The following is a 16392-nucleotide window of genomic DNA, read 5'->3' as shown; positions in this document are numbered from 1 at the left end:
TTTTTTTTTTTTTTTGGAAAATTATTTGCCTTCTGTTGTTAAAGATAAAATGACCATTTTTTCTTTTTTTCTTTTTTGATAAGCAGATAAAATGACCATATAATTGCTTATTGGTATGTATGTGTGTATATATATATATATATATATATATATGTGGACCAAATTGGACCGAAGCGGACCGACTTAGACCAAATAGAACCAAATGACCAAAGTGGACAGAATAGGACTGAATAAAACCAAATGGACCGAATAGGACCAAAGTAGACTGAATAAGAACAAATGGACAAAATAGGACCACAGTGAACCAAATAAAACCAATGTGGACCGAATAAGACCGAAGTGGACCGAATAGGACCAAATTAGACCGAATAAGGCCAAATTAGACCGAATAAAATCGAAGTGCATTCACCAATTTTGGGATGGCGTAAATGCACTTTTACTTCTAATCCTTACGTTGGCTTTTTTCCATTTTAGTCCCTACATTTTCATTTTATCATTTTTAGTTCCTAAACCAATTAATGCGTCCTTACCGTTACCCAACTAATAAAAAAGTTGATGTGACTAATAGCACATTAAAATAATATTTAAAAAATATATTTTGGCATTAAAAAATTTCACCTCAGCATTTAAATTTAAAAAAATTAATTTTTTAATTTTAATTAAATAAAAAAATTAAAAACAAAAAATCACATGATTGGATCTTGTGTCTTGAACAAGAACACAAGCCAAGATGTTACATACAAACAGAATTATTTGTCTCTCTTGGAGTCTTCTTTAAACTCAATCTTGAAATTTCTTCTTGGTTCTCATTCTAATGGCTTCCACGCCATCTTCAACAGTAAATCAAGCCCACCCGACACAGATCAAAACACCACAATCCAAGCTTCGTTTGCATTACAACAATGCAAACAAACCAAACCCATCTTCGAATCCAAACACACCAACCAAAGAAACCCCACACCCACAAGAACACCCTGTCGAAGTAATCGCTCAAATCCGAGACTACCCAGATCAAAAAGAAAAACCCACTTCAATTTTGAATGTTAATTCAAACTGTTGTGAAATTTTAAAATACTCGCAAGTGTACGAACCGTACCGAAGTATAGTTGGACAAGAACGAGGTCGAACCTACAAGGACTTGTATGAACGTAGGAAAATTAATTAAACCTTAACCAAATTAATCCTAATCTAGTTTAAATAAAAATTGGTTGGTTACAATAAAATAAACTAAGCAAATAATAAAATTAAGCAAATAGTTAAACCAAGCAAAATATATAAAGCAATGAAAAGATGTAAACAATCAAGGGAAAGGAATTAAGGTTTTGGAATCTGCCTTGTAAGTCATATCAGTATATATTTATGATCATTAATTTTTCCCAACTCATTACATGATAATCTAGAAATCAATCTTGCTATCATGGAAAATATCATCATTAAAACTTATGTTTAAGAATCTAAAGCATGTTCTTCTTCGCTTCTTAAGTATAAAACCAAATCATCAATTGTATCTGTAGCCAAACAAATCACAAGATATATCCAATTCTAAAAATCAAATCATAAATTGTATCCATTGACAGACAAATCACAAGCGATATCCAATTTTATAATCAAGAATTAATAAACCAAGCATTCAATTAATTAAGACAAATCCTAAATCATGAGAAAAACATGATTGAACTCATATCTAGAATCCCATCTTAGTCAATTGATATGAAGCAAGAACAATTTAAATCATTAAAGAACAATTATTATGGGAAAAATCAAATCACATAAATATTACTGATAATCCTTAACAAGGTTTCATCCTCAACCCTAATTATAAATTTAGTTACTCATAATAATTGAAAGAAAACACAAAAATAAAATACTAAACATTAAACTAGACAAATAAAATAAAACTAACTGTCATGGAAGAAAACCAAAGAAGTAGCCGCACTCTCTATACATTCAGCTCTCAGCCCTCAGCCCTAGCACTAGCTTCCGCCCCCCTGAATTTTGCCCTAAAGAGCCTTTAAATAGGTCAAGGAATCCTATTACAAGTTGAATTCCCGTTTGGAGAAAATCCCAGATTTTTAGGCTTCACTTAACCGACAGTTTTGGCCCATTTAGCATCAGAATTTGGATTTTTGGTAAACTACAAAGTTGTATCCCTTTAAGTTAACGTTTCAGCCTAACTTGAATCATATTGATTTGACATCTGAGCTGAAAGTTATGCCAAAAATACTAACTGATGTGCAGTCTGGAATCCTAATCCGAATTGGACTTGGATTTGTTGCAAATTTCTTTTGATTCCTTAATCCAATTGGACTTAAATTTAATTGGGTTGGTATTTTCTTGAATTCATGCTTGGCTGGATGTAAGTTGGCTTGATTCAATTGGCCTAGCCCCACTTTGCTTGTAAAGCCCTTGTTACCTACAACACAAAGAAGATATATAATCAGTCACAAAATAACATAAAAGTAAGGCTAAATATGTAGATATGTGAGTACTTTATTGTATATATTTCATGCACATCACAAACAACCATTCCATCGAGCGTTGTAAGCGAAGGATGTTGCTGAGAATTGAGAGTTTTTTAGCGATCTGGAAGAGGGGGTGGTGGGGAATCTTTGATTAGGGTTAGAATCGGGAGAGGAGTACGAAGAAGGGGAGCCATTGTTGAAGGAGGAGGAGAAAGAAGGAGCGCTAATGGAGGAAAAGATGTAAGGGCGGAAGGAGCGAGGTTAGAGCTCCGACGGCATCATTTTGGCTCACCGGAATCGGAGCTAGACTCTGTTTTTGCGTGTGTGTATGAGATTGAAGAAAAGGATCTGAGATTTTTTTATGTCCGGAGAGGAGTCACGGCTGGCTGCTTCGTTAAGCTTTAGCTCCGAAGTATAGAGTATTTTGGAGTTGGAGATTTGGGAGATTTGGGAGGAGGGGTTTGGAAATGGGTGACGTGTTTGAGCGATTTGGAGCCGTTGGATTGTTGATCAAGCAAATGGTATTGCTGCAGCATATTGCGAAGAGAAGACTAGGAGGCCACTGCTACAATAGTAGTAGGTGGAACTCGAACATTTTTTTAATTGGCTGTACATGCTTGTATGGCTCAACGCCTCAACCACAGACTTGGACTTAGGCTAAATTTGCTATTTCAGTTGCAGAGCCTTAACACAATTCAAACAACATACCTAGATCCGATACTAAATTTTTTGGGTTTATTTTGTGTATGTTTCCTAAGAAAATATAGGTTTATGGGTTTGTTGGAGATTGGTTTGTTTACTGGGTTTATGGGTTTGATTTGTGAAAATCATGTGGATTAGCTATTTGATGTAGAATTCGGTCTTGAATGGTTGTTGTTGTTGTTGTTGTTGTTGTTTTTTTTTTTTTTTTTGGTTTGTGTTCTTATTATTCTTGATCAAGTCACTCTTAGATCTCAATTCATGTGATTTTTTGTTTTTAATTTTTTTTTCATTTAGTTAAAACTAGGTGCTGATCTGGCAGCATTTTTAATTTTGTTTTTAATTTAGATGCTGATTTGGCATTTTTTAACACCAAAATTGATTTTTAAATTATTATTTTAATGTGCCGTCAATCACGTCAGCTTTTTCTGTTAGTTAAGAGTGACAGTAAGGACTTAAATATTACGCATTAATTGATTTAGGGACTAAAAGTGGTAAACTGAAAATGTAGGGACCAAAATAGAAAAAAGCCAAAATAGGGACTAAAAGTGTATTTACGTTGGGATCCATCTTTTTTACTATATTATGGATTATAGGTAGATAAATGGATAGATATAAATTCCCTAGCTACTAGTGCTACTTGCGGTCAAAAGTTCATATTGAATATCCTCGTTAACATTCATTAATGATCACACAAACCCCATTTACTAATTTTGAATCTAGCAAGATATTGAGGATAAACTTAGAAAGAAAAGATAGATGTAGACTAATAAATTTTAGAATTTTAGGATCAATTTGAAACTAATGAAACTATAGAATTCAATTTATCCATTCTTTTTTTTTTTTTTTTAATTGGGCTAGTGAGCAATATAGGCTGGCCTTTTAATGAAGTTAGGTGTAGACTAATAAATAAAGTGACTCAATTTGGGCTTCCGAAGACTGATATTAGGCCCAATGTAAAAAGGGTCCTGTAATCCTTCCATTTTCTAACACGCTCAAATTTGTTATCAAACACCAACCAAAACACTGACACTTTGACTATCACTTAACTCACTCATTACTGTTTCGTTTCCCTTTCGAAGCCAAATCCAATATCCACATGGAGCCCCAAAAACCCAAACCCTTTGTAGGGCCCACAAACCCTTTTTATAATTAATTTAATAATTATTTAAAATATAGATTGTGGGGGCCAATTAATCAAGAGGTACTGTTAAGGCTGTACTAACTGGGCCTATGGCCCAATCCGAGGACATTAGACCATCCGAGGATGTCCAGATGAGATTATAAGGGAAACGGAGTAAAGAGAAGAGTAAAGATAATAGAAGATAAGTCCAATGAATGTCCGAGGAGAAAAGCCTTCTCGGCAACAAAGGTCCGAGGTCAGTAAAAGTGTCATATCATCATGGACCTTCTTCGAAGTTACATCGCAACTAAGGGTTGGACGTTGGACAAAGGGTAAGAAAGGAGAAGGGCAACAAATATCTTTAAAAAGCTGCTACCTCTGTATTAAATACCTCCCAACCAACTCTCTGGCCGCATTAATGTGGAGGTGATGCATGAACAGTGGTCAAGTAGCCTTACAGCTATTAGTTGATGGTTCTGGGAAGTGTTGGATGGGACAGGAAGAAGTTTCCCGAATCTAACCTACACGTGTATGGTAGGTATGACACCAAGATTGTAGTATATAGCATGGGAAGATGTATTAAAAAGAGGATGGGAGAAGAAATCAAGCGATTTTTACGATAAGACTGTAAACTCTTGTAAAACTTTGTTGATAAAGAAGACAAAATAGTATAAGCTCCTCAACCCATTCCGAGGATAGACTTTCTTATCTTACTTCTGTTTAGTAGCCTTAAATTAGCAAATTTTATCGTTTTTCTTATAGAGTAGATCTAGTTCTTTCATCCACGCTCTATAAATTTATTGTTTGGACTTCTTGGGCTAAAACCCAATCCTATATTGGGTCCAATCCAATTTCAATCCTTACAATTGGCGCCGTTTGTGGGAAGGCTTGATCTATTCTAAAGGAGATTCGGTTACAACGTTCACGATGGAGGAGGCAGGTCCACACCAGGCAGCAGCAGGACCACACCAGGTAGACGTTGATCTACATCAAACAAAATCAAGGGGTTCTCAGCATGGCAATCCGCGCAGGAGCCTTGAACGGAGAGGAGGCCGTGAAGGAAGTGTGCACACAACTCAGTAAAAGTCAATCTTGAGGGAAGAGCCATGTTTCCCATGCAAAGAATGACAGAGACATGCAACGTGAAATCGACGAGTTAAGGAGGGAATTGCGACATGCTCGGCGAAGACGTTCATCGCCTAGCACCAAACTGTCCTCTGAAGAGACAGATGGTTCTAGTTATAGGAGGAGATCTAGAACTCCGCCCAGCGAGACATTTTCCTACAAAGAGAAGCACCACCATAGACGTAGATACAAAGCTCGCCTTGCAAAGGCTTGGGGAACGATGCCATGAATAAGGCGCTGAGTCAAGTTTCTAAGTCACCCTTCACACGAAACATAGAAGATGCAAGCCTTCCTCGGTGATTTCATCAACCTACGTTCACCATTTATACTGGTCGAACAGACCCAGAAGAACATGTCAGCCATTTCAGTCAAAGGATGGTCGTTCACTCCAAAGATGAGGCCTTGATGTGTAAGGTCTTTCCATCTAGCTTGGGCCCAGTGGCGATGAGGTGGTTCAACGGTTTAAAGGCGAACTCTATTGACTCCTTTCGGAAACTCACCCGGGCTTTTGGTGCTTGCTTTATTACTTGTAGCAGGGTTCCTCGGCCTTTGGGATCATTATTGTCTATGTCCATGCGGGAGGGTGAAACTCTGAAAGCTTATTCAGATAGATACTGGGAGATGTTTAACGAAATAGAGGGAGAGTACAATGATGTGGCCATTAGCACTTTTAAGGCTGGTCTTCCAACCAAGCATGATTTGAGAAAATCTCTAACTGGTAAACCTGTTACTAGTGTACGCCAACTGATGGATCGGATTGACAAGTACAGAAGAGTAGAAGAAGACCAACTGCAGGGGAAAGGAAAGACTAAGGTGATCCCTTAAGAGATGAGGGATTTCAGGTCGGACCGATACAATAATAACCGACCTCGGAAAGACTTTGTTGGGCAGTCAAGATCCGCCAATACCCAGGTGATTAACGCTGTGTTTCGAGAGATAGTGCAACAGGTATTGGAGAAGATTAAGAATGAGCCGTTCTTTAAATGGCCAAATAAAATGGCAGGAGATCCTATGAGACGTAACTAGAACCTTTATTGTCACTATCATCAGGATCATAGACACACAACTAAGGATAGCAGAAATTTATGGGACCATTTGGACTAGTTAGTCCGAGAAGGGAAGTTGAAACAACTCTTGCATCATTCCAGTGGTCGAGCAAGCCAAACGGGCTCGGAGCTTCGAGGAGATGCTTCTTCAAGACTCCACCTTGGCACAATAAACGTTATTTTTGCTGCCCCGGGGAGGACTGGATCTTGTCCTTCCAGGGTAATGTCAGTATCCCGTTGTCCAACCGAGGAGTCTAATTCAATGCCTAAGAGAGCCAAGATGGGCATCCCATTAGTGTTAGGTTTTTCAGATGAGGAAAAAGTTGGAACCATATAGCCCCATGATGATGACCTAGTGGTTACGTTGAGAATTGGTGGGTATGATGTGAAAAGGGTGATGATTGACCAAGGCAGTGCCACTGACATAATGTACCTTGACTTGTATAGGGAGCTAAATTTGAAACCTGAGAATTTAACAGCCTACAGTTCTCCTCTGGTGAGTTTTGAGGGTAAAATAGTCATCCCAAAAGGTCAGATTAGATTACCTGTGCAAACCGACACAGATGTGGTGGAGGTGGACTTCATCGTCATAGATGTTTTCTCTCCCTACACGGCCATTATGGGCAGACCCTGGCTTCATACCCTAGGGGCCGTCTTCTCTACTCTTCACCAGAAGATGAAGTGCCCATCCAGAGACCAGGTTTTGGAGATTGTAGGAAATCAAACTGCAACCCAACAATGCCTGGTAGCGGCTATCCAACATCGGCCTGAGGCGGAGACCTCGGCCACCGCTGATAATGGTTTATAGAAATTAGAAATCCTGTCATTGCCCTTCAATGGACCAGCCGACGAGGTGCAATGCGAAGATTTGGAAAGGGTAATCGTTGGCGACGATCCGAAGAAGTTCTTTCAGGTTGTAGCTAAACTACCTTTGCAAGAAAGGGAGAAATTGGTTGAATTCCTCAGAGAAAATGTTGATGTGTTCGCGTGGAGCGCGTATGAAGCCTCGGGTATAGACCCAAGTTTCATCTGTCATCATCTAAATGTTAATCCTTCCATCACTCTGAAGAGACAGCCACCTCGGCGTCCGTCAAAAGAGCACATCAAGGCTGTCAAAAATGAAGTGGCCAAGCTCAAGCAGGCAGGGGCTATCAAGGAAGTTTTTTATCCCCAATGGTTAGCCAACACAGTGGTGGTGAAAAAGAAGACTGGGAAATGGCGAGTGTGCGTAGACTTCACAAACCTCAATAAGGCCTGTCCCAAGGACCCTTTCCCTATGCCTCGGATAGACCAGTTGGTGGATGTAATAGTAGGTCATCCTCGGATGAGCTTTTTGGATGCCTTCCAAGGATATCACCAAATACCGTTAGCTTTGGACGATCAAGAAAAGACAGCTTTTGTTACTCCCATTGGAAACTATCACTACAAAGTGATGCCCTTTGGTTTGAAAAATGCAGGGTCTACTTATCAACGAATAATGACTAAGATGTTTGAATCACAATTAGGCAGGAACATTGAAGTCTATATCGATGATATGGTTGTAAAGAGCAAAGTGGTGTCTGAGCATGTGGGAGATCTTGCAAACATTTTTAGAATTCTGAGAAAGCACAAGTTATGTCTAAATGCTTCAAAATGTTCATTTGGTGTAGGCTCTGGAAAGTTCTTGAGCTACATGGTGACTCACAGGGGAATTGAAGTGAACCCAAATCAGATTAAGGCCATTAATGGCTTACAAGCACCTTGGAATCCTAAGGAGGTGTAGAAACTAACAGGGATGACTGCGGCTTTAAATCGGTTTATCTCCAGGTCAGCTGATAGGTGCAGACCCTTTTTCCTTTTACTACATAATTGGAAAGGATTTGAGTGGACCGAGGAGTGTACTGTAGCATTTCAGCAGCTGAAAGTATACCTATCTCGACCGCCTATTATGTCCAGTCCGGAGGTGGACGAGGTTCTGTTTACCTACATGGCGGTAGCCTCTCATGTAGTAAGTTTTGTTTTGACACAAAAGAACAGTGGCATCCAAAGACCCATCTATTACGTAAGTAAGTCACTTCATGAAGCCGAGGTACATTATTTATCCCTGGAAAATGCCATTTTGGCAGTTGTGCATGCTACACGAAAACTCCCCCATTATTTCCAAGTGCACACCGTGGTTGTTCTAACCCAATTACCGCTCAAATTCATACTTCAGAGCGCGGATTATACTAGGAAGATTGCTAAATGGGGCACGATTCTATAGGATTTCGACATCAAATATATGCCTCGTACCTCTGTGAAAGGCCAGGTCCCCGCTGATCTGGTAGCCGAGTTTGCTGAACTTCCAGAATAAGCAGAGAGGAAGCAATATGGCATGGATGAAAAATCGGTTGGCCTAATCTCCACACAAGACTCCTCATCCTGGAAAGTATATGTGGATGGAGCAGCAAACCAACGGGGAGCAGGAGTGGGGCTAGTTCTAGTATCCCCTGAAAAGATCACCATTGAAAAGTGGGATTCTCGGCTACAAACAACGAAGCGGAATATGAAGCTTTGTTGATGGGAATGGCTATGGTCCAGAAAATGGGTGGAAAGGCAGTGGAGATGTTCTCAGATTCAAGACTAGTCGTAGGCCAGATAAAAGGGGAACTGGAAGCCCGTGATACAAGAATGCAAGAATATTTGGGTCAAGTTAGGCGTATACAAACGAAATTTGAATCCTTTGACTTATCACATATCCCCAGAGGTGGAAATACCCATGCAAATTCCTTGGCTACCCTTGCCACTTCCTCGGCACGGAATTTGCCCCGAGTGATAATTATCGAGGATTTATGCATCCCTACCCCAACGAGGAAGGATTTGCTCCAGATCCATCAAGTCAATTTAGGGCCGAGCTGGATGGACCCTATACTGCTATTCCTCGAAAGGGATATATTGCCCGAGGAGAAAGCAGAAGCTGAGAAAATACGAAGGAAAGCTCATCGGTTCTGGTTGTTCGAGGACAAAAAGTTTTATAAAAGTTCTTTTTCTGGGCCATATCTGCGTTGTGTACATCCCAAGACATCAGAGTCACTCCTAAAGGAACTACATGAAGGAATTTGCGGAAGTCACACGGGGGGAAGATCCCTATCTCACCGGGCTATTACTCAAGGATACTGGTGGCCAAATATGCAGAAAGAAGCATAAGACTATGTTAGAAAATGTGACCAGTGTCAGAGATTCACTCCAAACATCCACCAGCTTGGAGAAGTTCTTAATCCTCTTTCCAGCCCTTGGCCCTTTGTTCAATGGGGTTTAGATATTGTAGGTCCTTTCCCTAAAATACTAGGAAACAAAAAGTATCTGCTGGTCGGCACGGGTTATTTTACTAAGTGGATCAAAACTGAACCTTTGGCTAATATCAGAGATGTAAATGTCAAAAGATTTATCTGGAAGAGTATCGTTACTCGATTCGGGGTTCGCTATACCCTTATCTCGGACAATGGCCTTCAGTTCGATAACAAAGCCTTCAGGCAATACTGTTCTGACCTGGGAATAAAGAATAGATATTCCACTCCGGCCTATCCTCAAGGAAATGGGCAAGCTGAAACTGTCAACAAAGTTATAGTGAATGGACTTAAAAAGAGGTTGGACGACACAAAGGGAAAATGGGTGGAGGAATTACCACATGTCCTTTGGACGTATCGAACAACGCCTCGACGGTCAACAGGAGAGACCCCCTTCTCAATTACATATGGAGCCGAGGCCGTAATCCCTCTGGAAACAGGTTTCCCAACATTGAGAATTAATGCATTTACCTCGGACGGTAATGATACGTTGTTGGAAAAAAGTCTGGACTTGATCGAAGAGCGAAAGGAGAGTGCAATGGTCTAACTGGCTTACTACCAGTATAAGCTCAAGCAAGGTTATGATACCAATGTAAAGCTGAGGCCGTTGGCCATAGGAGATTTGGTACTGAGGAAAGTTTTGGGAACCACCAAGAATCCAGCCTGGGGAAAATTGGGGCCTAATTGGGAAGGACTGTATCGGATCGCTTCAGTGGCAGGAATAGGTGCATACTATTTGGAGGATCTAGATGAAAAAACTGTACTCTACCCTTGGAATGTAAACAATCTAAGGAGGTATTATTATTAATAAAAATAGTCCTGTTTAGTTTCCCTTTAATTTATTCCGATCATATATCATGTTTTTCCTCATCTATTGAAGTATTAAACAGAAACTAAGTTATGTTAGGTTCCTCGAACCACAAATTTAGTGGAAATTAATATTCTATGACATCTGTTGAAGTATTAAACAGAAACTAAGTTATGTCAGGTTCCTCGGACCACAAACTTAGTAGAAATTAATACACTATGACATCTGTTAAAGTATTAAACGGAAACTAAGTTATGACAAGTTCCTCGGACCACAAACTTAGTGGAAATTAATACACTATGACATCTGTTAAAGTATTAAACAGAAACTAAGTTATGTCAGGTTCCTCGAACCACAAATTTAGTGGAAATTAATATCCTATGACATTTGTTGAAGTATTAAACATAAACTAAGTTATGTCAGGTTCCTCGGACCACAAACTTAGTGGAAATTAATACCCTATGACATCTATTGAAGTATTAAACAGAAACTAAGTTATGTCAAGTTCCTCGAACCACAAACTTAGTGAAAATTAATACCCTATGACATCTATTGAAGTATTAAACAGAAACTAGGTTATGTCAGGTTTCTCGGACCACAAACTTAGTGGATAGAAACTAAGTTATGTCAGGTTCCTCAGACCACAAACTTAGTGGAAATTAATACCCTATGACATCTGTTGAAGTATTAAACAGAAATTCAGTTATGTCAAATACCTCGGATCATAAACTTAATGGAAATTAATACCCCTCACACTGGATTATGTTCAGATTTGTAAGCCAAATTAAAATCCATAAGCATCACACGAAGCATTTTGAAGTGTCCTGGACTTGCCTGTTATTTAAACGTTTTGATATTTTCTCAAAGTTGGAAACTTATGAGAATTGATAAATTAAGAACATGTCTTGATAGTACTGTGGATTCAACAGTCATGATTTACTTGGATGCTCAGTTGAAAGATATAAAACTATGTTTTCTCTCATATCAGTAAACTTCATTCTTTTATGGCCTATGGTTATGCATGAACATAGAGCAAACAAAGTGACAATTGCATAAATAAAAGATAAAATAGTGATAACACATGTAAATTTAGAAAGATGAAATCTACATCTCATTAAAACTTGTCCTAAACAAAAAAAAAAAAAAAAAAAAAAAAAAAAAAAATTTCATTACATTAACAGCAACTACCCTGTGTAAAAATAAAAGTTATGATTTTAACTTTATTTGGAGCTTGCCCTTGGAGGCTTTATCAGCTGCCTCAGGAGGAACAATTTTCTCTTTCTCCTTGGGGACTTCCCCAACGGGTATGGTGGTTGAAGCTAGATCTTGCTCAAAACTTTGAGAAGCTGCCCCGTCCTAAGGAACCTCTGCAGCCTTATCCGAAGAGGTGTCTTTAGGAACTTCAGGCTCTTTGGATTGCTCCGGTTGATTGGAAGGAAGAGGATCTTGAGTCTGGGCTTCCTCGGCGATGGCAGCAACTGTAGAGACCGCCTCCCCCTGGTTGGAAGGGAGGTTTGAAGCTCGTATGGCTTGGGGGAAAAAGATGTTCTCTGGCCTTCTCAGCTCAGAAGAAGCCTCAACCCCAGCTCAGTTGAGAGCTTCCTCCCAAGTCTAAGCACAATAGGCACGACATATGACAGGGACCTCTGCCCGAAGGGTGTCCTCGATCTCGGCTACGCCGATGTCGTAGCCATGCTGTTTAGCCTCTTCTCTCGCCTTCTCGACCTCTACTCTCACTTTCTCCGCCTCAGCCTTTGCTTTTTCGGCCTGATCCTTAAGCCTTTGGGCTTCTTCCAATTTTTTCTTGAGAGCTACCAACTATTTCCTGGAGGCAGTCAGTTGATCAGTGGTCTCACGCAGGCGTTTCCTCTAGTCCTCGGCTTGCCGCCATCCAAGGCCGAGTCAGCACTACGGCGAGCATGCTTCTCCTCGGCCAGCTTTTTCTTCAATTCAGCATTGCTATTTTCAGCAATGGTAAGCGTTTGCCCAGCTGCCGTCCGTCCTTTTCTTTCATCTTCCAATTGCTAGTAGCACAAATTGGTAATTTCCTTAAGCCTGAAAGTGGCTTGGACAACCTAAAAGAAAAGGGTTAGTGCCATAGCCAATAAAAAGTATATATCTATATATAATAATTATAAGTAAAAAAAAAAGGGGGGTTAACATCATACCATGCCCAAATATCTTTTACAATTAAGGAAGACCTCATTCTTCCTCATACTCCGTAGCTCGGACATATCCTTTGGAAGTAACAAGGCCTCCTCCACGGCCGAGGCAACATGGCACCCATTTCCCCCGTTGAAGTCCCTGAGTGATGCATCATCCCTCAAGGGCTCATCGTCGTGCATGGGTGCTGGGAGCCAAGTCTGTGAATCTAGAGGTTGAGTGTCCGATCTCTCCATTCCCCATTGTGACGCATGGCTGACTTTTTGCTGCTTCGCAGCTCGTTGAGCCTCGTCTTCACAAGTTGGACGAGATCTCCCTAGCTCCACCACGTCTTTGCCTTTCTGCTCTCTTTTCCTCTTTGGATCAACAGGTTCGAGTCTGGAGGGCAAAGATGGTTGTGGAGGAGGGAGAGGAGATTTAGGAGGAGGAGGAGGAAGTTTAGTTTGAGTAGACTTCCCCGATGCACCTCTCCCGGGTTGATCCTCTATCAGCTCCATCAAACTTTTCTGAGGCTTCTTCTGGATACCCATTTCTTCTGATACACTCTCGGGAGATGGCGGCTGGTTGAATACTTCAAATTCGTCCAAGGAGTCTGTTAGGTCCACAATACCCTCCGAACCTTTTTCTTCTTCTTCTTCTTCTTCTTCTTCTTCTTTTCTTTCTTCCTTTTCCTCAAGAACTAGCTGGGATAAGGATGCTCCTATTGAAGGAGTGGCCACAAAAAGTGGTTGAGCACGAGGAGTACCTCCAGGAATTGGGACACCCTCTGGAATAACAAACCCTTGGTAGGCAACGCTGATATGGTGGAGCCGAGGGTTGCGGGCTTTGATTACGTACTTAGGGGCTTGGAATACGAGCGAAAGAGGTGTGTACCCAAGAATTAAATGGGCTGCTCGGAGTTGACTGTCAACTTCGTTCACGTACACCTTGGCTTGCAAGATCTTGTCTAAGCTCGCTTTGTTAACTAAGCTGAGCTTGGGTTTAGTGGCTCACTTATCTGCAAAATCATTGAATTAGAATTAAGTTTCGTTAGAGACAGGGATGCTGGGAAACAGAAGAGAAATGCAAACCAAAATCATAAATCTACGGCTATACCCCCACCTAGTTCTCCCTCCTCAGTTGGACAGGGTAGGCCATCGTGTCATTCCCCAGAAAAGATTAGGAAATCCTCCTTTAGATTATTGTTTGAAGTGGGGATGCACTGGATTAGCCTTACTTCGGGATGCCTCGACTTGAGATAATATCCCTGCCCCTTCAAATTATGTAGATTGTATGCCCAATTCACATCGTGGTGAGTCAGGTTTAGGTTCATTCTCTCGATTAAAGCTTCTATTCTCCCCAAGACCCTAAACATATTTGGAGGAGATAACGTAAAAAACCTAAGGTAATTCCTAGTAATAGTACCCATGGGAATGGTCATCCCTCCCTCTATGAAGGCAATCATGAGAATGACCACCTCTCCTGTTTTCCTAGTACCGACCCACTCCCCCTGGGAAGCGTACCTCATGCCTACTGTTGGTGGGAACCTATACTTAGCCCTAAAACTTTCCATACCCTCCTCGGACTCAACCAAACATTTGAACTTACCCATTTTTCTAAGAAGTTTTGAAGAAAAATTAACAAGTTTAAAATGAAAGCTAAAAGGGTTTAAGAAGACTTACAGGTTTGAAAAAGGGTCCTCGGAAAAGCTTCTAGTATTTGTAGACGCAGAGGGAGATGAAGGAGAGAAACAAGTTCAGTGTATGAGCTCTAAGACTGTGTGATTGCTGAAAGTAAGAGAAAGAATTGATTTGAAAAACTATTTATAGTGGCGCAGAAGTTACAAGCGGGAAAGTTCCTGCTCGTAAAACGAGAAAAATCTTCTGCCGTACAATTTACATCCTATCGTTGAACGTGGGGGACAAGGGCGCCGCCAAAATTTAATGATGGCACGCTCTGGACGCCGAAGCGTCAGGAGTGTGCCTTGAGCAGGTAAAAAGACACATAGGAGGTTAGGAATACAAAATAGGACCATAAACGAGATGGGCTGAGGACGTCAAAATCATCCTTTCCTCTCGAGGAGTCGAAAAGCAAGATTTTGAGGGACTATGGCAGGGGCCAATTAATCAGGAGGTACTGTTAAGGCTGTACTAACTAGGTCTATGGCCCAATCCGAGGACATTAGACCATCCGAGGATGTCCAGATGAGATTATAAGGGGAACGGAGTAAAGAGAAGAGTAGAGATAATAAAAGATAAGTCCAACGAATGTCCGAGGGGAAAAGCCTTCTCAGCAACAAGGGTCCGAGGTCAGTAAGAGTGCCATATCATCATGGACCTTCTTCGAAGTTACATCACAACTAAGGGTTGGACGTTGGACAAAGGGTAAGAAAGGAGAAGGGCAACAAATATCTTTAAAATGCTACTACCTCCGCATTAAATGCCTCCCAACCAACTCTTTGGCCGCATTAATGTGGAGGTGATACCTAAACAGTGGTCAACAGCCTTACAGCTATTAGTTGATGGTTCTGGGAGGTGTTGGATGGGACAGGGAGAAGTTCCCCGAATCTAACCTACACGTGTATGATAGGGATGACACCAAGATTGTAGTATATAGCATGGGAAGATGTATTAAAAAGAGGATGGGAGAAGAAATCAAGCAATTTTTATGATAAGACTGTAAACTCTTGTAAAACTTTGTTGATAAAGAAGACAATATAGTATAAGCTCCTCAGGCCATTCCGAGGATAGACTTTCTTATCTTACTTGTGTTTAGTAGCCTTAAATTAGCAAATTTTATCATTTTTCTTATGGAGTAGATCTAGTTCTTTCATCCACGCTCTATAAATTTATTGTTTGGGCTTCTTGGGCTAAAACCCAATCCTATATTGGGTCCAATCCAATTTCAGTCCTTACATAAATAAATATATTAAATTAGTAAAAATTGAAAATTTAACTAAAAATAAAGATAAATAATTATATACATACATATATATATTTAAATTTTTTATTAGAGCTCTTAAGTCATTACAAAGCTCATTTGAGTACCCAATAATTTTTATTTTTATTTTATGAGACCCAATAAAATGGTAAAGAGATAAATTAATGTCTGCCCATGGCTAAGCCCATTTGACAACCCAAACAATTTTTTTTTTATGCCCAAGCCCATTTGAATAGTCCACCATTTATGAATTTAAAATAATAATAAAAAATTTAAAAAAAAAAAAACTATAGGATAAATACAAAAGCTAGAGCCTAGAACTTGAAGTGATTGACATTTGTTTGACTTGTTTCAAAAAAAAGAAGTGGTTGACGGTAAACCATAAGTTGGTGGTTGACAATAAAGTAACAGCAAAAAGAGGACTTCATTTACCAAAAACAGAAGAAGACTCTGGAGGGAAAAATTAAGAAACAGCATTGTCAAAAACACAAAGAGGGAGTGCGAGCGAAATAGAGAAGAAGAATAGGAAGATGGCAATGCGATCTCAAGTCTGATAGCATCTCACGATGGTTGAAGCTTCAGCCTTCAACAATGGTTGTAAGCGTGTAAATACTTTGAAGGGAGCTGTGTGATGTACTCTGAAGGGAGCAGAATTTAAAGCTTGTTTTTCTGTGTTTTTTTTTTTTTTTTTTTTTTTTTTTTGGGTTCAAATTCAAAGGGAAGTAGGAAACCGTGAGAAGCG

At 40.1% G+C, this 16392-nt stretch overlaps 1 protein-coding gene across 1 annotated transcript; it reads left to right on the top strand.

Moving 5' to 3' along the window:
* Nucleotides 1-5784: 5784 nt before the first annotated feature.
* On the top strand, nt 5785-6234 carry LOC115957883. Its single transcript, XM_031076228.1, has one exon. It carries the CDS (start codon nt 5785-5787, stop codon nt 6232-6234), a length of 450 nt encoding a protein of 149 aa, XP_030932088.1.
* Nucleotides 6235-16392: the final 10158 nt, after the last annotated feature.

This window comes from Quercus lobata, chromosome 2 (genome assembly GCF_001633185.2).
Source record: "Quercus lobata isolate SW786 chromosome 2, ValleyOak3.0 Primary Assembly, whole genome shotgun sequence".
In the NCBI taxonomy this organism is placed as follows: Eukaryota; Viridiplantae; Streptophyta; class Magnoliopsida; order Fagales; family Fagaceae; genus Quercus; species Quercus lobata.
The sequence above is the reverse complement of the archived record's forward strand: the minus strand, read 5'-3'. Positions and strand labels throughout refer to the sequence as shown.